Source organism: Lutjanus erythropterus, chromosome 11 (genome assembly GCF_056507025.1).
Source record: "Lutjanus erythropterus isolate fLutEry1 chromosome 11, fLutEry1.hap2, whole genome shotgun sequence".
Classification (NCBI taxonomy): Eukaryota; Metazoa; Chordata; class Actinopteri; order Lutjaniformes; family Lutjanidae; genus Lutjanus; species Lutjanus erythropterus.
This window is the reverse complement of record NC_139327.1, coordinates 17,917,215-17,943,469: the sequence shown is the minus strand read 5'-3', so window position 1 is coordinate 17,943,469 and position 26,255 is coordinate 17,917,215. Positions and strand designations below refer to the sequence as shown.

General features: G+C 37.8%; 1 protein-coding gene across 2 annotated transcripts in view; it reads left to right on the top strand.

The window, feature by feature from the left end:
* The window catches only part of klhl13 (kelch-like family member 13), a 50,474-nt gene that overhangs the window by 381 nt on the left and 23,838 nt on the right, over positions 1-26,255 (top strand). The window contains exon 2 of one of the 2 annotated variants that reach the window (XM_084731088.1): positions 2,054-2,125. In XM_084731088.1, the coding sequence (XP_084587214.1) occupies positions 2,073-2,125 (53 nt within the window). In that variant the 5' untranslated portion in view covers positions 2,054-2,072. Of the gene's footprint in view, positions 1-2,053; positions 2,126-10,061; positions 10,371-26,255 lie in introns of those variants that run through there. The other variant, XM_084731087.1, reaches the window with a different exon arrangement.

Genomic DNA, 26,255 nt, shown 5'->3' with positions numbered 1-26,255 from the left:
TGTTTAAGCTAACCAGTGTTAACATTAAAGGGTTAGCTTGGCTAGTTAGCATTAGCCTGCTTCCACGGGAGATTTGGGGACTGTGCTGAGGCAACATGGCAAGAAAATTAGCAAAGCCCCGATCTAACAGCGTTGTCGCTTAGTGGAAAGACCATTGTGTAGTCCGGCTAAACAAACAGTGTCATTTTAAACGATGATAGCCTAAAGCCTTTGCTAGCAAACAAGTTAGCTACCTCGTCGTTGACTTAGTTTCTCCCCGCATGTATCACACTTAGCTTTAAAGGGACTAACCTCTCCGACTCTTGTGTGTGTGTGTGAGAGAGAGAGAGCTCAGCAGGCAGCACTTTGCAGAGACAGACTGTCAGCTCCATCAGTTTTGTGTTACTTCAACGTCAAGAACCAAGCCGTAAACATTATCTTAGGAAACTTAACTGTATCCAAAGTAACGTGAGTGTCAGTTACCATTCTTCAGATTAATCAACGTCAGTGTTTGTGCAGCCTTTATTTTGCGCGTAATCTTAGCTGAATGACAAAATAAGAGGGAGATTGTCCTGTCACACACGGCAGGTATTTTTAGCTTTAATTAGCCTAGTTCCTCTGTAAAGCAACAAGTTAGACCTATGATGCAGCTGTCACATTTCAGCAGAGAACAGGGGTCAAGAAACGCCCTCGCATTTTGCCAGCTACCTCTGTAGGACGGTTTACATATGAAATGAACATGAATTAAAATATATGTATATTATTATGTAATACCCCACTTTCAAATTATAAGGCTACAGACTGAAAAATCTTGGTTTGTCCAACACACAAAGTGATTGCTTTTAGGATAAACTATAAAGCTAAGTTTTGATAGAGCTGTATGATATAGCTGAAAAATTGTATCAAGATAAAATTTTTCATTTTAGTCAATATCAATAATTATTGATCCTTTTTAGACTAAGCCAAGAGAAAAAATGTTTAATTTAAATTTAACTGCCTTACTTTGAATTTAACCACTTAATTTATCAAGGTATGCGGGTAATAGACAACTTAAAAAACCCTGATATTCTGGTAAGCTAACCTGCCCATTTTTTTTTTTTTTTAATAATTTACTCATTGACTCATTTTGTCACTCCAGGCTCTTTCTGTTGTTGTGTTGTGTGTCTTGTGTAGCATGGGCATTTATTCAGGGACATTATAGACTATTTATTAGTCAGGGTGTATTCACTATTAAGTGAAAATATTGAACATAATATTGAGCAATTTTCTTATTGTTATCGATGAAGTGCCTTTGGTGATATATATCCTTATTGGTTTATTGCCAAGGCCTATTTTGATATTTATGTAAGTCTAGTACAATTATTTGGTTTAGTCAGACAAGTTATTAAAGATAAGCTTGTGATATTAATTTCTGTTCCGCTGTTTATCTCAGTTGTAGAAAAATAAGCATTGAAGTGTGTATTTTCATATATACAACTGCGAAACTGTAAAGCAGTGTTACTTGTTAGTTGTAGTACAATAATTACTTTGTTTTCTGCTTCTCTTTGGGACAGATTACAATGTGTAGAAAACTTACATGCATAACTAATTACATGGAAACGTGTCACAGTTATAAACCATTGTCACCATCATTAGGCAATAATGTAGAATGTAAAACATGAGAAAAGTAAGTTGTCTTAGAAGTGCAGATGGAAAACTGACTTGCAAATGCTGAATCAGAACTTGTCTACATGTAACCGTTTTATTGTTCTTCGCTGTGGTTGGTCATGAAAAGTTAGGCCTAGAGCTTTCAATAATGCACATTCTCAATATTTTGTTTGTGATGGTGCTGAAACCAAAGCCGTATCTTTCAAGACACAGTTGACTAATCTCAATTTCACCAATTTATTCTTGCCATATCAACAAACATGCTAATGTTTGGGCATATTAGCCTTCATCTGAACACTGAGGAAAATGGATGTCATGTCACTTATATACTGGAGTTGACAGATGATTTATGATTGGTTGTGTTTGTGTTTTGGAAGGAAGACTTCATACAAATGTTCATATAAAGTTCTCTGTTTCTGTTTTGGAGGTGTGGTTTTGGCGAGGGTATGGAGCACCCTGTACACAGAGGGGAGACGATGCCCATCGGACTGCATGACAGGTAATGCGCAATGTTGCATATTCCATTATTTTGTTAGCCACTGAATATGTGCATTGATTCACTTTAACTGAACACATTTACTTGACAGTTCACAAGTGTTGCCAAAAATTCAGGGGCTGTTTTAGCGGTCTTTAGAACGTTCAAGGTGTTCTTTTCTCTGCTTTCAACATTAGTAATTGCAACCAAGCATAATTAGTTATTTAAGCAAAGCAACTTTCAACTCAGGATTGAAGGATGACAATTCTTAAAGTGTATACAGTGCAGCTATTATCAGTCCTCCTATCAGACCTTTAAGGACATAGCCTCCATCTGGAACCGGAGGTGTTAGTCAGGTAATCCCTGATTAGATTGTTAGAAAGAAAAGCAGAAGGGCTCACTGTGGCACTCTGTGACCAGGACTGAGAACAACTACTATGAGTCTGACCAGGGTGTCACTGAAAGATAGGCTATTACAGCATTTACATTATATTAATTAATCTCTGGCAGTTTACCATGCTTGAATAGCCCTTCGATAATATTGGCTAATTTATCACCATTTGCCAGGAGATATTCTGTCACTCAAAAAGTGTTGTGATACCCCCCTTTGCTTTTTGATTTGAAAGACTGAAATATGAGTTTTCAGCTGGGCCCATTGTTGGTGCTGACAAACAAGATATTTTTAGGAGCTGACACCCTGTTCTCTGTCCCTATTAGTAAGTAAAATTACTTAATAATCAGAGGTGGGAATTTAATAGCAACAATTTGCTTTACAAGATTTGTGGTGATTCATGTGCTGTGGTCTCAACTCTTTACAGAATATCAGCAAACAATGCACAGTTAGTGAGTAGCATAAACATATGGAGATTACTATTGACAACCCACACATCATGCTCTGGCCTTAAATTCTTCTGCCATCTTGATTGCTTGTCTTTGTCCTAGCATTGACTTCTTGTAGAGCATCTCGTGTTTAGAGAACGCAATTGGCCTCATGCAAGAACCTTTTCGTATTCTTAACTTAAATTTCTCTTACTTTTGTTCATACGATGGGCTGGTATGAACATGCCACATCATCTGAAAGTTAAAGTTGAACAGGATAATGTTGTCATAATTATAAAGTGTAATTTATTTTTCAAACTCAAAATGTGTTCAAAGAAACGAAATATACTGTCATTATTGAAAAACGTCAGTTTGGATACCAACAGACTAACTGCACATGACTTTACGACAGGTCTGGATCACTCATTCACCAAATTGATGAATGCGATGAGTTCTCCTAAGTCAGTCGTACGCACCACTTAAGAGCAAATCTGTTCTTGCATGAGGCCCAATGCCTTTTGACCAGATTAAATAGACATTAAAGTATGTATGTAAAAACTCTGAGGTTTTTGTTTCTGTACCACTCACTATGTTTAGCAAATTTGCAGCTGAAGACATCCAGTATAACAGAGAAAATGACAGATGGAGCGACACATTTGACAAGTTTTTCTTGACTTGGCTACAGATTGCTATTAATTTGATCATGAAAAAACTGCAGAAGAGCCAAGAGTAGGACTAACGGAGAAGATACAGAAACTTTGGTTTAATTATGTAATATAAATTCTCTAATTAGCAAGGGTGCGTATTTCGCATTAGGAACATCTAACATCATGTGTGACCTCAACAGAAACTCCTGTTACATCTTGTCAGCCATGACTGGGCACATCTAATCATGTGAATGTCAGGAAGAAATATATTTTGGACTTAGACCACACCACATAATATTTCTCTGGGACCTTGTTTTCTCCACCAAACAGTGATGGTGTGTTTATGTGGTAATTACTCTGCAATTCCTATGAGAAAAAATATATCAGTTGTAATTCTTTGCTTAGTTTCTAGGAAGAGAATGGGAGAGTCTGTCGCACATTAGTTCAGTATTGTAAATCACATGTGGCTTACAATTTTGAAAGTCAAATATTTTCACAGTAGGATGCTGATATGTTTTGTGGCATCTTGCCTGTAGAAATTATGTCAGATGTTGTCCTGGTTAAACAGTAGGGTTGCAACTAAATATTTTCCTTATCAGTTAATCTGTCAATCAAAATGCTGACTATCTGTTTTAACTCTATTAAAGAAACAGGTTCACATTTTTCAAAAATATAATCTTGCAGCAGTATGGGTTAACAGAATGCATTATGGCTTGCAGTGTGGTGAATGGCATTGGTGACATTGTTTTCTATATAGTGACAACATGGTTTCTGGTACCCTATGGCTAAGACTGACAAGGGACTTCTACAGGCCAAAATGCACTAAAGGTGTCTGACGCTCGCGTTTTCGAGTACACCCATTGTTCTAAATGGCAGAGCACGTACTGAAAGCTTCTTGATACACGTCAAACTGCATCGATGCTCCCATTATGAACTTGTTTCGATTTTGGAACGTCAAATGAGGACCAGAGCTTTTTTCTGCAGCTGCAGTTTGTGTTTGGGGAGAGTTACACGGAATAAAAAAAGGCACAGATGTGAGGAATGAGTGCTGATGGAGCAGGTAAAAAAAAAAAAAAAAAAGACCTGTGAGAGAGAGGGAGAGTGTGTGTGAATATGGAGTGCTGTCTTGATATAAAAACTTTGTATGATGATGACACATTATGATGTATCATAATGTTACTGTACATTTCTATGGTGTGTGTGTGTGTGTGTGTGTGTGTGTGTGTGTGTGTGTGTGTGTGTGTGTGTGTGTGTGTGTGTGTGTGTGTGTGTGTGTGTTTTTTAAACTCCAGGTCTGATTTGTATACTTTTAAATAGTCAATTTAAAAGACGCTGATTAATCTTAACTGCGAGGGAGGAGAGAAAAAGAGACAGCAGGGAGGAGGGAGGGAGGAGGAGTGTGTGTGTGTGCAGTGCTGACTGATATCAGAACTTTTTTGATGATAAATCCTAATATTACCGTACAGTTCTGTGGCTAAAATATCTGTCTCTATAACAAACAGACAGAGGCTTGTCTCCTTCATGAAACATCTGTCACTTCGTTGCATTGTTGTAAATCATGATGAAGTGTCCACATGCTGTCTCTTTCTCTTCATCTCCCTAGTGTGTGAATGTGTTCAGTTTGCTGTCTGCTGTGGACTAAAACATCCTCACTGATGTAAACTGAGTGAAACTGATGCAAAAGATCCTGCTGCCATACTGTTTAGTCAATATATAGACTGACCTGAAAAAAGGTTAGGATTTTTCCCCTCAGTGGACAATATTTTATTAAAGAAATAAATTATTATTAACAAATAATAATACTAAAGAGATAAAAAGATGCATATAAATAGCAACCTTTTCTGTCCTTCTGACCTTTGCGTCTATGGACGTGCGTCAATTGAAGCTTTTAGTGCAGTTTGGCCTACAGCTTGTCACAAAGATTTGGAACTTGCTTAAAGCACCTCAGTTGTTCTTTTCCTGAGGTGAGAAAATAAAGAAAATCTGTCGTCTTTTTTTCACTTGTTGGCCATGTTGAAACTAGTGTAGACACTGCAGTGACCAGTTTTAATGAACCTACCTTAATTGAAAATTAATAACCTTGGGGTAGTTTTAGAATACATATGTTAACTTGGTCTGCACGAATGTCAACAACCAAAGTGTTTAAGAGATGGCCATTTAACCATGTATTCGGTTATGCATTTCAAAACACAGATTCTGTCCAGTTAAAGACAGAAAACTCAGTGAAAATTCAGTGATAAAAGATCAGATGACATATTTACAAATTTTATTGATCTTATGTGTTTTTATTGTAGGTATTGCCAAATGGTTGCATACTGACTTATCTTTGAATTAGACCTGCAAGTTGAAATATGAAGGAAAGGAGCTTGTCTGTGTGATCCAATCTGTTGGCAAGAGATTCTCCTTTTTACTCATGAACAGGATTGTGACTGTGTGGAGGTGGATGAGACACTACACCAGCTGGATGGGCAGTTATGGAACACAATTTTCAGTGTAAAGCACTGTAATTAATGCAGGCACAAGCAGAGTGCAGACTGTCTATCCACAGCATAAGCTATCAATAACAGATACAAGAATAATTTGTTGGCTAGTTTAAATGAATGAAAGAAGCATAAAGCAGCATGGCATCAGTTCTCCCTTGATTTTTTTCCTTTTGATTCATTTGTTGAGTTGTATACAATGTGTAACCTTTGCTTTTACCAGGTGTATAGTTCCCTAAATTCCTTTTAAAATGAACATCATTACAAAGGAAAGAGTGTGGTATTACTGAAGTGCTTCTAGGCATTATTTGAAATGGGTGTCGTTACAGGGGGGTTGTGTTTTTGGGAGGAGAGTAATACTGTGGAACTGAGGGTAACAGGTGTAGCGCTGAGCTCTCAGGCTTTGACAGAAGAGACGGCATGACTGCTGCCCTTGCAGGAGAGGCAAGGTCATTCTGCCATTCATAGTGTAAGCTCGGAGGGAGAATGGTTGAAGCCAGAAAGTGTGATGATTACAAGGTTGTTATGAGGATGAAGCTGCAGGTGGAAGAAAAAGAAGGTGACAGAATCATGACAAAGATGTAAGAAATCTAGCTTCCCCAGAGGCATGCTCATAAGCATAAGCATAAGGCAGTCATTTGGCCTAATAAAGTTTCAGCTGGTTCAAGTCTGTTTGTCACAATCCTGGGAGAGAGAATACTCTCTAGTTTAAAGTTGGTGCTTAAATGATCAAAAGTGCTGCATCCCTCATGGTATGGTTTTTTTTATGAGATTATATATAACAAATATAAAATCTGACAAATATGAAGTTTTTTGTTTTTGTTTTTTTTTACTGGACAGGACAGAATCAGTGGAACTGCACCTGTATACACCTTGTTGAGTGTGGGCTGTGTGCTTTTAATATACATTCTGTTACACATGCTTCAACTGCCATACAGACTATGTGGACCGTTGTGGTGTAAAGGGTGTTGTTGACCAGTTGCCAGAGGCTTTTATACAATTCAAAGCTTCACTTTTACCTAAAATGACCTTGTATATTTTATAGAAAAATGAATTACATCACAACCTGCTTTTTCTTAATCTCTTACGCTGTAATCCAACAAATCTAATTGATTTAGGGCAAGTGGGGCAAGATGACAGGCATGGCAACTTCTGTTTTCAGTGAGATATGACTTTTTCCCCCTTTTCTGTTTACCACATTAGGTACAGTGTTGCACCCTCTCAACTACTAAAACCTGCTTAAATTTTTTTGTGCATAAGGGGTTTAATTTGGGAGCTGATGGGGCACATTGGTGGGCATTAAGGCACCAGTATACTCTGCCAGAAGTACTTGTCAGATGGTCAGATAGTTACAGAAACCCCCTCTCCTCACACCTTTTTTATGTCTGAATTTAGGGAGCTATATCTGATAATTTTTGTGGCTTTCCAAAACTGACAGTTTGACATTCACACCCACGTTATGCAGTGATGACGTGGAGGTGAGAAAGTATGCAGGGTTTGAACTTTTCTCTCAGCGCTCTTTTTTTCATTCCTTTCATTCATTAATGTCAGTTTTCGTGTGCTTGGTTGATAAAAGTTGGACCAAATCTAGACATTTTGTGGTGATTTTGTCTGTGAACTGTTCACAAGTCGCTGGCCCTCCTATTTGTTAAGATCTGATACCTTTTTTAAATTCATAATCTGTTGTCCTTGGCCGAAGCAAACTGCCGTATGTTGTTGGACAGCGTGTGGTTCAGTCTAGTTCATCTCAATTGTGCAGCAAGCTTAACTGTGTCAAGGTTACTGACATCATCACAGCAAAGCCTCTGTGCCTGGTGAATAATACTGAGGTGCAAAAAGCTGGATTTTGCAAAGAACATTCTGATTCACAACTTACTAAATTCAATCCTATTAAGATATTAGAATTGTATTTGTTGTTTGGTTTATTTGATGGCTCTGTTAGCATGCAACTTAGCTTAGGTTGAGAGCATGCTTTGATAGCTAGAGGGTAGTTAGTTTGACATCCTATTAGCTGGTTGTCATTCAACTGAATGCTATTAGCTGATGACAGTATTCAGTACTGTTTTACAGATGGATATATGCTGCTCTGGATGGCTGTCTTGAGTGTGTGTGTGTACAGGTAAACAAATATTGTTGCAATATCAGTAATTATCAATATGGAGGTATTTGGTCAAAAATATTGTGATATTTAATTGTATCCATATTGTATAGGGGTTGTAATAGAATGCCAGACCCTTCTTGGTGTTGTGGGATCAATTCACAGGAATGATGGATTCAGTTATATATTGATGGTGTTTGGACAACTGAGTTTGCCACGACATTCAAACAGTTGCCATGAAGCTAGTCAGTTCAGCCACTGTAATTTAACCTGAGCAGAGTCTTAAGGTGATATAAGGCTGGTTCAAGTCACAGAATATCCACTGTTTGCTTAGATGAGTGTAGGATTTAGAGGCAGCTTAAAGGTAAATCAGGTCAGGGCTAGAGAGTGGTGTCATCTGTCAGAGGACACAGCCTGATACCCACTGTAGGGCCTAATGATAGATCAAAACCTCATTTAACATGATTACTTGAATTCCATTGGAACACTCTCCCAACTTTTGGCACATTTTACTGTAATTATAACTGAGAGAAGAGGGAGCTGTGTTTCTCTGTTTTACCTGATGCAGGTCTAAGGACAGAAATGTATTTTTAATAAGGATTACTGCAAGTAAAGGACAGTGTGCCTATGGATTTTCTTCCTACGTACCCGTCAACAAGAAAATGAAGGTGTGCATTAGCATTCAATTCTACTGTAATGATTACTGACAATTGAATTCTACAAAAATGTATTGCTTAGTTTAAAACTGTGGAGTTAATGAAATTGGTATTGGCACATTCTAGTAGTTTGCAATAGTCATTATGTATATATGGTGTTTGCTGAGCTGTGTTGGTCCACCTTTACTGCTTTATATTGAATACTCTTGGGCTAGTTATACCTGGCTGCACCCATGAATGCTCCAGAGTAATGCTTATTTATCCCACTGTCTATTTTGTTTAGGCAAAGGACAAAACACAGCCGAGTCCATTTATCAAGTAGAGGAATTTGTGGCTAATTTACCTTTTTGGCTCAAGTCTTAAAACTTGGAATAACATGGTAAACAATACATATGGTGAAAAGATAAAACAAATTTAAAACCTGCAACTACTATATCCACTAGAAAATATCTACATAGTGCTATTTATCAACTTAAAACTAGGGATGCGTATGGTTAGGATTTTAATGAGACAGTTTCTTGTATTGCTGCTGCTCATCATAATTTGGTGCAAAAAGTAAAGACATAAGATGAAAAGATATGAAAATATTCAACAGTTATTTTATTATTACTTTTTTGAAGAAATAAGAAATTCAGTGTTTCCTGAGTGAATGTATTTAGCTGTATTTTCATTAAATGTAGTAAATTGAGCCCATATTTTAAGAGTGTTTTACCATTTACCATTACTATTTGTGTAATGTTGCATAAACATTGAAAGCAGTATTGCTTGTCCAGGAGCTTATTGTTATTTCAGTACTGATCAGACAGGAACTTGCACCAGTTTGTTACCGGTTCTAGATACCTATCTCTGCTTAAAACCTACACTGCAATGCCTAAGGAATAATTGGGCATCACTTAATAATTAGAGACTTCCAGGTTTGTCTTGTAGATTTTATTTTAGCATTACCACTGACTGAAATTAATTTTTTGACTTCCACAAAACACATTTTAAACCCTAGAGGATAGCAAGTGTATTTGGTTCAAAGTAATTGAATAAATAGTATTTCTCTTTTTCTCCTACTCTTTTATCTCCCTTCCAACTCTTTCCATAGCAAGCCCAGAACTGTAATCACAACTCCTTTAACAAGGTGGCACTGTTGCTTAGCTACTGGTCTATTCACAGACCCTGAAAGGGTGATGGGAAGGCAGGGCTTCTTCCCCCTCCTACCACGAGACAACCGTGAATGCAGCAGGGCAAGTAGTCGTGGTGGATGCAATCTATTGGCTTCTCAGTGCTGCCGCTAAAGTCACAACCCTGACTGTAGCCTGCACTGCCTCTACCAGTGTATTTCTGTAGCTGCTGCTGCCGCTGCTGCTCTCCCTCCCCCTTAAATGGTGTGGGCAGAGTGGGATGGAAGACTGCATTGGAAACCTTTTCATGGAAATGGTCTTTGCTGTTGGTATCGCTGTAGCACCATTCTGGTGACAACAACATGCCGTTGAAATGGAAAAGCGGTTCTCCTGTCAGCTGGAAATTCCCAGTGCCAGTCCTTAAGACATCCAGGTCCTCACCCCTTTCGCCTGCCTACATGTGAGTAAGAGCTAAATAGCGTTCACAATAGATCATTGTGGCAATGTATATAGAGATGAATTTGTTTGCTTTCCAGTTTTGGATTTTTTTTTTTTTTTGTTAATTATTGTAATTCCATGTTTTTTATTGCAGCCCTAATTAAGCAGAATGCGATTGAGTGTTGTAGTGAATCAAGAGATTTGCCTTGTCCAGCATGCATTTTATGGTTCGCTGGCAGAATGCTTTGCTCTTGGGCAGAGGGACTCATTTTGCCGCTAGTCTGGACATGGCAAGCACCACATCCCCGACTCTTGCCCTCTCCCTGTGGCTATGTTTATTTGGGAACGGGGACTCAGCAGCTTGGGAGGAGCCTGCCTTTGTCAGGATGTCTGGCGTGCCCTGGTTTAGAAGCTATTGTCATCTGCTACTGTTCAGGAGGGGGGGAAGGGTAGAATGGAAGTGCTTCTCACAGCCTCTCGCCATCCCCTCTCTTTCCCCCCTTTTCCAGAGCTCTGGTGAAATGGACAAGTGTCTTGTTTGACTTTTGGACATTAACATGGCCTACAGAGAGTGACAACCAAAATATTAGGGGAAAAAACCCACAGTTTCCATGTCAAGCTAGGCTAACTGATAGCCTAAAGGTAATTTCATAGGCTAACAAGGTTTACTTGGATGGTTTTTTCTTTTCAAAATTTGATTTATGCAGTCTCCGGTTATCATGCAGCTTTGCTTAAGAGCTTAATCTAGATAGTTTTACAGAAATGTTTTTTTGAACATTACTGTGTAATAGTAAGCTAAATATATGCTCTAACATCTATTTTTTGCACCTGCAACATGGCTAATTCTAAATGTACAAAATGTGTACATTTACCATATAGCCCTTACCCTCCAAGCTTCCAAGTAAACATAACAGAAGTCTTGACTAAATGGTGTCACTTTGTAAAATTACATAATGAATGCTTCACCATTGGCATTATTAACTGGGTAATTGTGGTTTTAATCTTTATTTAACTAGAATAGTCAGGAAGCCCCCACCAACACACACACAGACACATTCAAAACCTGGAGGCACTCCAGTACAACCACAGTCTTATCTGCTCGCTACTGAGCAGCTCCTCTGGAGCAGTTGGGGGTTAAGGGCCTTGCTCAAGGGCACCTTAGCGGTTGTAGTGGCAATTTAGGGGCAAGCACTGGTTTTTCACATCCCCACCCAGATTTATTCAGACAATCTCTACCCAGGCAACATTCTAGTTGTTTTAGCTTCATTGCTTATATTGTGGTATAGGATCAGTTATAGGCGCGTAATGTAGTGGAACAAGCTGTAACGGTGGATTTATATTTCTCTATAAATCTCTATCTTATCCGTGAACATTTCAAAAATTCCATTGTGCAGATGTGTCGACTCTAGTGCCTGGGGTCTTAGTGTCTTGGTATTAAAGCTCAATCAAAATAAAGCAGCACAAGCAATGCCAAAGTGAGATCATAGTTTCAAAAATATATTTCTTGTTGGTAAATGTTTTTGATTGTTGTGGACTTAATCTTTTTCTGTAGTTCTGTATTCATGTCAGTTTCTTTAAATACCTTGTAGTTTTACTTATAATTACTTTTAATTTAATTACTCTTAGTTTTAATTTTTAATTTCTAAATAAATAGTCATAGACCAGCCATGTGCTCTACATTTGTGCGGTAAACTCACTTGTATTTAAGGCTGGGTGATATGGCTTATAAATAACGTGTTATTTTTTGGCTTTTTTGAAATATACAGTATGTATGTCATACTATTTGCTAGGGTTGGGTGAGATGGACAAAATCAAATACCTCTTATTGCTAATGTGACCGTATTGTAGGTATGACTGTTGGTGTTTTTACAAAAGAGAAAGTAAGCTAAAAAGTGGTAAGTTAAGAAAATTAGATCTCTTTACAGTAATGCAGCCTTTAAAACTAGGAAAAGACAACACCTGTCATAATCACGATATTATAATATATTCTAAATATAAGACAATATTTAGTTTCATATCACAGTATCAATATATTGCCAAGCAAGGAAATTTAATTTTAATCTTTTTGTTTTTTGCTAGTATCATTTTGGTGTCGTGGCTGTTTATTTCAAAACTCTCTGAAATTATGATTTATTATTAAAATGCTAATGTATTAAAATTGACTTATCTACTATATATTATATATAATTATATTCAACACCCAGTCAGCAAATGTATGCATTTTGTGTGCAAAGTATTTACTTTATTTTCAACACTTGACATTGTTTAAAAGCAAGACGAAGATGAAAATCTCTACACCATTAAGTCAACATGTCTTTTTGAGGACTATATGACAGCTCTCTAAATGAAAGCACAAGGACGAGACTGTGTCAAGTGTACTCAAGTGGCTACGGATGATGCTTGCGTGTCTTGTGTGCACATGCTGGCAAGTGAAGCATATTCAAGCCTTGAGGCTCCACCCTACTCTGCCCAGTGTGGCTCTGCCCCACCAGACCACTTACTATTTTGAAACGTGTATATTGTAAGCTGTGTTTTCAGGCAGGCTGATATTGGGCCCCCAATTATAGGTTACCCTGTGGTCAGGGAGAAGTCACTCTTTATAGGTCCTTAGAGTGGTGCCTGAGTCCGTTTAGCTTAAGAGACATTTTTAACTTGCTACGCTGCCAGGGCAGTGTTTGTATATGTATTCAAAGAAGTAGAATGATGGAGGACACGGGAGGAGAGTTTATGGAATATCTGACGTACATGTTCAAAGAATTAATATTTGTTTCCACAATGTGCTTGCCTGTTTTGAAACCATCCTAACCTATATATAGACTGAACTGTGTGTGGTGCAGATTTCAGGGCAGCAAGTAACGGTTAAGGTTGACTAACAGTATGGCCTATGCAATAATCTTAAGATCAGAAAAAACGTCATTGGGGTTATCTTTCATTCAACAGAAAAAAGTCCTTGAATTGAATGCCATCCCTCATCTTACAGTGGTTCAGTACTAAGCACTTAATATGTGTGACTGCTGTCTTTAGTAATCACCTCTTGGAGGCGTCATGGTGAGCCAGCAGCCTTAACTGCGGCAAAGCCTGTTCAATTCTAGTCAGGGACCTTTAGGAGATGTCATACCCCTTTTCTCACTCCCCATGTCCCCTGTCACTCTTTGTCAACAATCTCATTAAGACAAAATGTGAGCGCGTCAACGCTTCTAAGAAATTCCAAAAAAGAAATCACATCTTGCCCATTTGACCTTTATCTTTTCCTTTAACACATCAGTCTAAAAGTGATTTATCTGCTGCTCTCTGCTGCTTCTACTGATTTATGTATTTTTTTCTTTTGTTTGAGAGAAATTCACTGAGGACATTACAACCTCCTGTAAACATGCTGTCTGCACGTAAAATGGCTTTAGACTTTACTCAAAGTCACTCGTCTTAAAAAATGTACCAAATGTAGTGACTGTAGTTAAAGCCAGCATGACCAGATTAAACTCCACACAGACTGTACAGCTGTAGGTAAAATGAAACTTGAAGAAGTCTGTTTAACAGATTTTTGTGAATGTAGATGCTTCACATGTCTCATGTGGCTGTCAAATCCTTCTGCTGCTGCTGCTGCTGCTGCTGAATCCCCTGCGCTACTGCTATTAGATGATTTTTGCAGTCTCTGAGGTAAATGGCCCATTAGTTTACAGATGTTTCTTTGAAACCTATTACCAACCTAGATTCATTTGTTTGATCAATTAAACAGTTCATCTATTCTAAAATAATCAGAAAGTAGCTGATTTGACAAATGACATTAAACTGACTAACAGCTGGGGGATTTTCATCTACTTCAACTTTGAACATCCCCAGACAAAAAAAAGACATTCTTCATGGTAAAAAATGCATAAAATAGTGGAATTATACTTGAGGATCTAACCAGATATATCACAGTATGTTTTATGTGTTAATTGGACCCATTCAGGGAGGATATGCCAGCAGAAATGTCAAAACAATGCTCCTCTGAGCAGATAACAGCACATACTTTAAGAATTAGCACACATTTTTTGGATACATATTTGAATATATAGGGTATGCGTATTCAGGGATGTTGTCAGAACCTGTTGATGTATTGTTTGCTACTTGTGTCTTTATTCTTGCATGTATTTGCTTCTCCATTTTGATAGAAGGCAGAGACTCAGCTGGTGTGTCACGTTGGTTAAAAAGTAGCTGAACTGAAACAGCCGGCTCTTAAATGAAGACATTACAAGTAGGATTGGGTATTGTTTATTGTTTTCCTATACCAGTGCTAAAAAGATACTTTTAAAATGGTATTAGTGCCAGAACAAATACTCACAAACAAAGAAGCATGAAATGAATAAATTAACATGACAAATTTGCATAATAGATCAAGCCTAACCAGACTAGTATAACTTGACACTAAATACAGTAACAGTTAGTTTTATTAACAGCAAAATAAATATACAGTTTGTATTCCACAATCTCCAGCTTCAAACTTCTTTTGTAAAATTCTTTTGCAGAAATATGATCATATTTTTTAACTTGAGGAAAAACTGCTGTTGTCATCATCAGTGGTCTCCCCATCCTAGATATGAATGGCAAGTCATAATAACACATTGCATCTAACATCTATGTGCCTCATCTCTGGGGCCAGGGACGCCCACACTGCCGTCTGATGTGCTTGGCATGGGGTCACACAAGCAGCCGAGCACGGTGTATCCTTCTGCTTTAAGTGTATCCCTGTGCGTTGCAAGATGCTCCCCTCCTTTACACGCAGTTGTTTTTAATCATTTATTGGATGTCCCACCTGCTGTTGGAATCCTTTCGGATAAAATACAGTTACAGTTTAGACTGTCAAGCTTGGCATTTTAACCGTGTCAAAATTGGTTACTAAATGACGGAAGGTTACCTTCTACCAGAGCCATGTAGAGAGAGCTGCCATAATGTCACTAGTGGTTTGATGTGTCTGTAAAGACTAAACCAGAGGCCAACTAGCTATTTTCAGTCAACTGCTCAGGCATGTGGCAGTGGCACTGAAATGCAGTCATCTGTGCTGCGATTCGACACATTAGGTGCCGGTCATATAGGAACCAGTGCCATATTGGCCACCCAACCCTAATTACAAGTGAATGATTAATATGTTCTCTAAATGCCAGGCTAGATGGTCACTGGTCGCAGAGATGTGAGACAACATGATGATTTTCAGAAAACATTTTAAATGAGCTTGTTTAAGAATTGTGGTGGCGCTTTTAATTTATCTGCCCATCCTTTAGAATGGACATAAAGTTCTTGCTGACTTGTGGCCATTTTGTACAAAATGCAATAGTCACCCAGGGATCATTTATTTTCATTGAAAGGCCAGAGGGGAGGCACAGGCAGTCTGGCTGGCAGAGCATCAAGTGAGTTCAGTCAGGTGAAACTGTCATGTCTGGGCTCATCTCTCCCTCTCACACACACGCCTACTCAAAACTGAACTTTGATGAAGTTTGGTAGTGTTTCACCACGCAGTTGACCAGTCAGTGGATGTCATAAGGACAAAAATGAAACAAAAACATCTGATACATCGCAGAGACTTAATCGAACTCCCAGCACCCTGTCAGATCCTTCGTGCTCCTGTCTAGATTTCAGAACACAGTGTAGAGTAAGAAAAGACCCTTTAGAGACCCAAAAATGAAAGTGTGACATGAAAAATGAACAGTACTGCTTGATTTAAAAAAAAAAAAAAAAATCCACAGGGCAACTGGACAAATCTGAACAACTGTTACAGTCAACCCCTGAGAGAACATTTGGCCAAAAAAATGTTATTGCTGGTTTAAAGACTGGATAGGAAAAATGAATTTGTATTCAGTCAAGAGAGGTTCCCAAAACTCCTATTTGAGTAGATAATTCTGAATCCCGGCCTTATCACCGGGTCAGGTCAGAGTTACCTTACTCTTTGCCGTTCCATCTTTTTACACTTAGTTGCTTTGCTTTTTTATAGAGGTGTAAGGTTTCTCACTCTCCATAGTTACATTATGTGCGGTCAACGTCTAAATTCACAATATGCAAGGTGTACCAGAGCAGGACAGTCAGGGAAATGCATATAAACTTAAATATTGCTGACCTACAGTATATGATTGTGGAAGGATCTGTAATTAATTGTGTTTAGATAGTGACAGATTAAGCCCCTTTGTATGCAAAGCTATGCCTCTCTACTCATTTGAGTCTAGGCAAACTTATGCTGACACTTCTTATTCCCTATTGCTTTGACACATCTTTTGCCTTTTTGTTTAGGATCTGGATTCATCCACTGCTTAGCCTTCATGTGCTGAATAAGTCCACATATCTGCAGTGACTGTATGGTTCAGTGTATCTTGTAGCTATTTCTATGATTATGCAAACGTCCTTTACAAATTAGTATGATCTGGCTGTAGTTGTCCTTTTGGTTCACACATACTCAGCTGGGTCGTGTTCCTGCTTACAGCATCCTTCAGGTTGATTAAGCATTTGGTACATGTTGACAGATTGTCTGCTCCACCCACACACAAACACGTTATGAAGCTCGTTTGGCTTAACCACTTGTGGTGCTCATTGAAACTGTGTTTTTGAAACTTAATTTTAGATACTCACAAATTCCCTAGCCCTTTTTGATGTAAAAGCCTTGACCTTAAAGTGCTCTTTGATTATAAAGTGTAATTACAGACTCATTATAGCATACAGACTGTGAAGGTTATTAGCAGTGATTGGAGCAATTATCTGGAGATCATGGATTGTTTGTCCTGGACAGAGTGAGCAGCAAATACTTTGGAAATATAAGTGGGCTTAATGCTAAATAATTTCTTTTACAGTTCATACTGTGTTTGAATATTGAATATTTGAGGAGACTTGTATTGTAGCAGATGCAACATCACTAAACACAGAGGCTTCATGAAATTCATATGTCTGTTGGCATGTACTTAATGACACCCTGTGTGCATGTTTTCTCATTTTCTGTTTTCCATCTTGTAGATTTTTATTGCACTTTTTCTGAAGCACATAGAGACATCCTCTCATAAATATTGTCATATTTCAATACTGTAACTCCTGTTTCAATAATATAACCTTCTGAAAATATCAATTATTTTTCAGTTTCCAACAGTTCATTTAAAACCTACAGTATCTATAATGATTTCAAATAAGAATTTCATGTTTGATTTACAGCATTTTAAAGGAGTAACTGTTGAGTCTGTGAATAGTACATTGCAACTATCCATTTAGTTGGTTAAGCCAGAGTATTAATTAAGAAAGTGCCAATTTTCATCAGCATGGGCAGAGCAAACAACATTTGTCAGACACATGGGGCACAGATGTTTCAAACTGGCTCACTTCCTTTTTCCTGGAACTCCTAGAGCTGGGTATCTTTCAGAAATATCCGATACTGCTTCCTGAACTATACTTTTTTTCAATACCAATTTTATAAAAAATCCATCTTTAGAGAAAGAAAATTACATTTAGAGTCTGACTGATACTGGAATTTTGGAGCCGTTACCAATATATTGGAGAGTACAAAAAATACATATAACATAAATATACTGGTTGATATTCTGTACTCTATATTCTATACTATAATGTATAGAATTTATACATAAACACACATTTTTTGCAATGATCCCTAAAACGCAGGTAACACATGTGACAAGGATATGAAATGGATATAGGTGCACATCAGACAGCTTATATGCAGATAGCATAAATAGCTGTGATAGGCCAGTATCGGGCCAATAATATTGGTAGACCAATATATCAGTCAGGGTCTTATGACATAATATATAGAGTACAATGGATAACTGGACTAAAATGAAGAAAGTGATGGAAAGAAAGGAAAAAATTAAGAGCAGCTAGCCTGGGTACATTAAAAATGGCTGTATTCATTATGGAGATGAACATAGTCACATTTCATTATTGCAATCCATCCACCAGACCAGTTGTCACATTTTAGATGCACCAAAGTCTGTTTGATGGAGTAGAGACTGTATGAGCGAAGAATTTTAAGACTGCACAACTACCTCCTTTTCTCTGCCCTACTGCTTCTTGCTGTGTGTGGTGGGGAAAGAGAAACAAGTGCTGCACCCACTTCTCTGAAATGTTGAGAGAATTTCTCAGTTTTTTCCTTGCAGTTGTTAATTTTTCAGTTCAGTTGAAGGGGAAAAAGTGTTGGCACTACAGGGAAGGTGGAAAAGCTTGAAAATGTGCAGGTTCTGAATTTGAAGCATAGTTGTATACTAAAATATGATAAGCTATTAGGTAATTATATGTTTTGTCTCATGTTGCACCTTGATAGGTATGGTGTTAAAGTAAGCAAAATACTTTTTGAAGTGGCATCCACGGGCAAATCACTGCAATATTAGAAATCCTGGTGGTACCATACAGTTGGAAATGGGCAATATGATTGCTGTAGTAATTTTTGAGGCTGTGGTCTCAGTCTGTGGTTCTGATGTATTGTGTTTTATTATATTGGACTGTTTCTCTAAATCAATTTTTATGACTATAAAAATCAACTTAACACCAAGTTGTATGAAAGTGGAATGTATTTGATGGGATTACATTATATAGGTCTTATTATTTTCTGCATTTCTACAAACAGTGCTTGAGCACTGCTGTGTCATGAGATGTTTAGGCGTAGATTCTTTCTTTATTGCATTGCTGTGCTCAATGATTGAGGAGACTCTTCAGTGTAGGTGTCTGTCATTGCTCTGCTTGCTAGGACAAATAGGGATTTCCCTCCTGACTCACTTCGCATTACTTCAGAGGTTTTCGGAGAGTTGCCCTTGTTTTGTTTCCATGCACCTTGTCACCTTTTCTTATGCCTTTCTATTTTCTGTGTGAGTGGTTTGGATTCAGCTGCTGGAGTGCACGTTCTGAGAACACCAGCCAGACTGTAGGAGGCTTGTGATCTTTTTGTCAATGGGGCAGAGATGTTGTTTTTTTAATATACGTATAGATGTTGGTGTTGCTTTTTCTTGCAGCTCTGCCAATTTTACTGCTGCCTCATTGTCTGTCATTTTTGTTCTCAGGCTCTTCCTCTTTTCCTGTTAAAACAGTGTCACATTAGTCCACTGTAGCTATAAGCAACTAGCAAATTTTAATGAAACTTTTAAATAGACTTGCACCGATTAATCGGCAATGCTCGGAATCGGGCCGGTTTTCACGTGACTGGCTTTGACCGGTGACCGGCCGGTCAGCGTCACAAATCCGGTTCTGTGCCCGTCATGGTCACACACATGTTCTGCAGGATGGTCACGTCATGCGCGCAGTAGACAAACTGACCGTGACGTCAACACAGCGCTGATAAAAGCTACACACTCAAGACACATGCTTGCTTGAAGCCGGTGTAAGCAACAGATTACAAGAACTGGATAAAGAGAAGACAGACAGACTACAACGAGACAGAGCAGCTGACAGTGTCGCAAAACAGCCGTAAACGCTCTCGCACTTCAGGCTAATGCTAGCAAGCTAGCAGCAGACTGCTGTTCACAGAGGGACAGTTAAAATCTCACCTCCTGTTCTGGCTGAAGAATAAACAACCTGTGCTGATGTGTTTCCTCAAACATTTTCTCATCCAGACTCCTTTAACTTCTGTGTTTGTTTTTCTCACGGCAAAGTTTTACTTCAAACTGTTGCACCGCATTAGTCTCCGGTTTGTTTACATCCGCTTCCACAAAAGATCACGTTAAATCGCGTCCCGCGAAATCCCGCGATCTCGCGAGATCACGTTCACCCAATTCATAATCTTAATATAAAATTATAATAAGGCCTGGTTGTAATCTGGATGATTTTGGAGAAAGTATTAAATGAATATTTAATAGTCAGTGTCTTATTATGAACATATTTACAAGAAAAATTGCAAAAATGTTTGTGAATGCTGTCAATTACAGTTTTTAGAAAGACTGACAATCGGAACCGGCCAAAATCGGAATCGGTAGGTCAGACCCCTCAAAAATCGGAAATCGGAATCGGCTAAGAAAGTTGAAATCGGTGCAAGTCTACTTTTAAATGTCTGCGTAATGCATTTTGCACCAAAATTAGCCCCAGAAAAGTGGGCTGCAATCAATTTTTCAGTAGCAATACAGGCATTTTCTTTCAGATTTCTTGCTTTCTTTCTAGATTGTCCTTAGTTCTTAGATATTTTGCATCAGAAACCATGACATTGGTCTTTCAGATGTTCAGAACCTGAAATAGTTGAGATTAATAAACTTTCTATCAATGCATAGCTAAGCATGACAAGACAGCAAAGCAATACTCATTAATCTTTTAAGACCCTTCCACTGTCATCCCAGGGAAAAAGCCAAGTTGACTTTAGCTTCCTGAACTGTCACTGGTGGAAGGGTGTTTTTAAGCTTTACACTGACATGAGGGACTGGATAGACTGCCATCCTTGTTTCTTTGTCGCTTCTTTTCAGTCCTCCAATTTCCTCCTCTCCTTCTTAAGATTTTGTTTGACCCACTCCTAGCCCTACTCAAAGTCTAAGTGGGTGGAAAATGAAGGTAACTTTAAATGTCATAGGATCCATAGCATAGCATTCCTGCCATCTGTCCTTTCCAGTGTTAGCAACATATTTACTGGTGCTAATTAATTGAAGAAAAGACATAAAATGGATGAGTCTGTGAGCAAAATTGTTTTGTGCAAACATGAAATGTTGATGCTGTTTTTAAATTATTGTAGGTTTTGCTTTTCCATGGGTATGCTCACTAGTTAAAACATTCAGACAAAAACTGCTCTCCAAACAAATAATAGCTCTTTAACAGAATTCTCTGAATTTCTGTCCTCTGTAATTCTCAACCATGGTAGAAGTATTATTGTAGGGGATTTTTATATTCTCTTCTATGACCACCTTACCATCATGCCCTTGAATTCCTAAACATTACTGATTTATTCAATGTAGTGCAGGCTCTGTTTCAACTCATAACAGAAACCTTAACCGTGACCTCATATGTACTTAAAGCCTGCCAAAAAAACTCCCTGTCATTGATAGACTTTGTCTCTGATCGTAAATGTAGTCTATGTGACTCCTGTGTCCTGGCAGGTTGGCCAAGTCAGAAGTGAACAATATGTTCCCGCTTTTTTAATAACCAATTCTCATTTCTTTTCTTTGATTTATATATCAACTCAGTTCAAGCTTCTAACATTAATGGTCTGGTCAATAATTTCAACAACCTGTGTTCCTTGGCGATATATGCCACAGCACCCATTACGACCAGGTCAGTGGCAGTCACCGCAGCATGTCCATTGATAAATGTTGTAATACATAAACAAAGGCTACAGAACTGGAAAAATAAAATGTAATGTTCATTTTCAACCCATGAAAGAGCTTTTAATTTAATAATTACAACTCATAAACCCGAATCCCAAAGCTCTGTTTAGCACAATCAATCAGCTTGTACAGCCTGCTCCCACTGCTATTGCTGTCACTCATCTGAAGATTGTTAATTTTTTTTGTCAACAAGATCAACAGAATCATATGCAATATTGTGCCTCCCTTCTCCTCTTCTGATTTAGCTAGTAGTGTTACAAATTTACCAACTCAAGTGTTCCCCTATTACAGTGCACACACTCTTAGAGAAAGCTTATCATCTGCGCCTGTCATGATATTTTACTGTCAAAATTCTTTAAAGAGGTCCTTACTGTCATTGGCCCTGCTGTGCTGTCACTATTATAAACCTGTCCCTCACCTCAGCCCAATCAATTTAAGACAGTGTTCAGATAACCCGGCCTCCTCCTATTTGAGACCTTTTTCAAAATTACCTTTTTATTTCCTAAGTACTGGGAAAAAGTGTCTCTGAGAACATCCTTCAAGTTGTTGTGAATGTTTAATAAATTTCAGTCTGGCTTTCATCAAAAACGCGGCATTGAAACACCTTTGTGAAGAGTCACAAATGCATCCTTATACAGTTGATGAAGTCTGACCACTGACCATACTGTCCTCATTAACTACTTGAATAGATGTGTTGGTATGTCAGCAAAGGCCCTAGAGTGGTGTGTGTCATATTTGTCAAGTACATGTTTTTGATCTTTGTGTGTCCTCATCCTCTCTGCTGTTAAATGTGGTGCCTCAGGGATCAATCCTTGGTCCTATGCTTTTTTCTCTGTATATTTTTCCTTTGGGCCAGGCAATCTGTTGTGTTGGTTGTATAGCCTCATCATTTTTACATGGATGACACTCACATATATTCAAACACAATGTCAAATTAAACCATTATTGTCTTTTGATTTAGAACACATCAGTCATGCCTTCTCTTTTTGTGTCTCGAGTTCTTGAGTGCCCTTTCCACTTGCCTTAGTCAGACTGCCCTGGCACATCTTCAGCTTGCACAAAATGCAGCAGCTAAGCTCTTAACTAGGACTTGCTATAGACCTCACATCACTTCTATTGTACTCTCACTGCATTGGCTGTCAGTGAAGTTGAAGATCAATTTTAAGATTCTTTTAATCACTTTTAAGGCATAACATGGCTGAGCTATTACCCACATTTCTGAGTTACTAAGCCCTTACACCATGGTCACATAGGTTGTCTAACAGCATGCCAGACTAAAAACCATAGGACACTGCTTTTTTGCTGTCCTGGCAGGCTTTGCAACAATCTCCCCTCTCCCATTAGATCAGCTGAGTCTGACTGTTTTAAACATTTAAGAACTCACTTCTTTAGGTTTGCTTTTCTAACTTTTCTCTGGGTGGTGAGTGGTTGCTCTATGCTTTCTGTAGTTGTATGTATGTTGTGTTTGTACGTACTTTTTAATATTTTTTCTTTTATGTGCTTTGTGTTTTTTCTTTTTGTCTGTAATGATGTTAATGAAAGCATTTTGTAAACAGTGTTTAAAAAGATGCTGTATGAATAAAGTTTTACTTACTCATTCACTTAGATAACCATGTATACAAACTGTTGATTCCTCTCCGATTTAAATGGTACTGGAATTTTCTATGTGCCATCCAACTACTAATGTGATTGGGGATGTGAGACACCAACAGATTTTAAATATCCTTCTAGGAATTAAAGATATAACATAAAAGTGTTAGATCAAATGCTGATCATTTATTAAACCCAACGATAAAGAGCTTTTATCTTCTGTAATTATTGCTTCAGACTTAACCTGTGGTCAGTGTTTTTTATTTGAACTGTCTGAAATTGGAGTGTTTTGAGATGATTTTAATTCCCCTAATTTTAGACTTCAGACCTAACGGTCTACCTTTTAGGAGAGTATTCGGTAGTCAATTAGAGCAGCATGTATCATAATATATCATTTGGTATGAGATTTTATATTAACTTCGTCCTTGTTTTGTTATAATGTGTCTCGGGCACTGTTTTGTGGTCTTGAATCATGGTAGCGTCATACAGATCAAATTAAACTGTGACATCTGTGAATCCTAAAGCTTTTTAGACATGGTTTATTATGTTTGGACAAAACAGTTTATCATATGTGAAGGTTCATCTTAATTTTTTTTTTTTGTTGTTCATTTGAACCTCTTATGTCACTTTTACTAGTAATTATAAAGAAAAAGGTGATGGACTTAAAATAGGTCTAAAATAAACCCATGATTGGCATTAGTACTAGGTATCTGACAGGCTAATAGTTTGTGAAATATTCTGATGTTTTTAATAAATGTTTTTTGCATTGGTCAGTGCTGAGCTGCAGTAATGCTTCCGTCATAATTATCTTAAAACATGCAACGGATGCATCTAGAGATTTGATGTCTCTGGGAAGAGCAGAACTTTTATGTGGGATGCTGTAGCTGTTGTCTTCTTTGTTTCGTTCCGGCAGCCACCAACACTCCTTTGTGGTTTGGACAACCCACTCTCTCCTCGCTGCCTGTCCGACTTACCACCTGACGGGGTAAATGTACCAGTACATTGCCTGTGCTGTGGTGTCAGTGTGATTGTGACTACTGTTTAAGCCCTGCCAGTTACTCAGCGTTTAGTGATGGTGTTCACAAACTCCTACTAGACTTGATCCATGATCATCTCCTTGTAAAATGTACTTTATTTCCGATCCCATCCTCTCTCATTGTCATTTTAAAAATGATACTGTATTTAATAATTAATCGTCAATATTTGTATGTAATAGACATTGAGCATGTGTTGCCTAGAACATCAGTTGTACTTAGTGGTCCTTACCTCTTGTGGTAGCAGAAATCTCCATGTTTCCGTGTGTAATTTGTCTTTTCATTGATGTTTCTTCATTGGTCTTCCTACCTGCTCCTCAGATTTTTGTACAGCATGTGAAAGGAATGAGAATTAGATTCCACCTGACCTTCTCTTAATTTTTAGCCACCATATATCCCAAATGTCTTTGGCCTAATCATTAACGTCTTGAGAAAAGGCTGCAGTTGACTGTTAGTCGGCTGAAGTCTTTGGTGTGTGTTTAAGTGCAAAGATGTGAGGCGACGTGAGGTGACACAAAACGTTTGATCAGTCATCCTTTGTCGGCTTTGAGGTCGGTTCGGAGTATCAGAGCCCTAAAGTGAAGTTTCTTTGAGGAGAAAAGAAAAGGAAGTTTTCATCTCACAGTTCCTCAGAAAAAGTGGTCATTTAACTTTATTTCTTTCAGTAAGACTAAACATGTCAGATTTCATAATTTTCCGACTGATTTTTAACCTCAGTGGCTTTTCTAACCAGATTATGCTGCCAAAGCAGTGCAGATATGTCTATAGTGATGGTGTAAACAAACTTTATCCACCTCCAATTGACAATTCTCACAACTTTGCAAATTAATATAATTATGCATGTCCCGCATGATGTTCGTTTGTTTTTTTTTTTTTTTACTTTCATTTTTTTTTTCATCCTACGAGAAGAACAAGAGGGAACAACTCCCAGCATTCTTATTCAATCTGTAAAATTAACCGTAATCAATCACTGTGGAATAGTGCCTTTAAAGATAATTATTAAAAGCTGAACAGTTTCATATTATTGTGTACATTGTGAACATCAGACTAAAGCAAAAAGGTCTGCTCTTTTTTTATTTCCTCCACAAACCAAAAACAGAACATTAGCAGCTATAGACCCTGGTATGGAAATGCTAATTAAAGCTTTATTTTAATTGGTTATAGAGGAATGTGTTGGACATGGTTGCCAGGTTATGTGTCCACCTTGTTTGCTGTTGTTGTTAAGCTCATGGCCGAATGATAGAGGTCAGGTAGACATAACACAAATCCTTAAAATCATTAACCTGGTGCAGAGTATTGATTCAGCCATTAGTGTTATCTTATTCTGGGCCTTTATGGCCAAATTTCTCCCAATGTGTCCTCTTGTAATAACATCAGATGTCCTCAGTCCATTTTTGAATTCTATTCAAAGAAAAAGGCATCTTGCATACTTTCTTTCTCATTAGCATTGCAGTCCATTTTGATCATCAAATTTAATAACAAATTAATGACATTTTGTTTGAAACGTGTCATGGTGTGATTCCTGTAGAAAGACAGAGCAGATGTACAACATTATACCTGATTATTCTTTTTTCAGTCAGAATTCACAACACTGAGGAGCTCACTAAATGTGTGTTTATGTTTATATTCTGTATTTTATATTCTGTATAAAGAATATTGCTCAATATATCTATTGGAATTTTGTAACTGCCTAATTTTGATATCCGCCTCAAAAAGCTTTATTTTTTTGTTGTTGCAATGTTCATGTAGTGAGTCTAACAATATCTTTATGAGTCTAACAATATCTAACAATATCTTTATGTGCTTGTCAATATTGAGGTCATTCTTTATCATTGACATGCATGTTCTTCCACAGCTGATAGGACAGATGTGAAGATGTGAACATTTAATATTCCTATTTTATTGTCACTGTTATTGGGAATGAGAAAGAGAGAGCAGACTGTTGAAGTGAAATGAATGACGATCATCAATCTAAAAAGTTTACTTTTGGAACCACACTTCTTTCTTTACATTCAAAATAATGTGCCA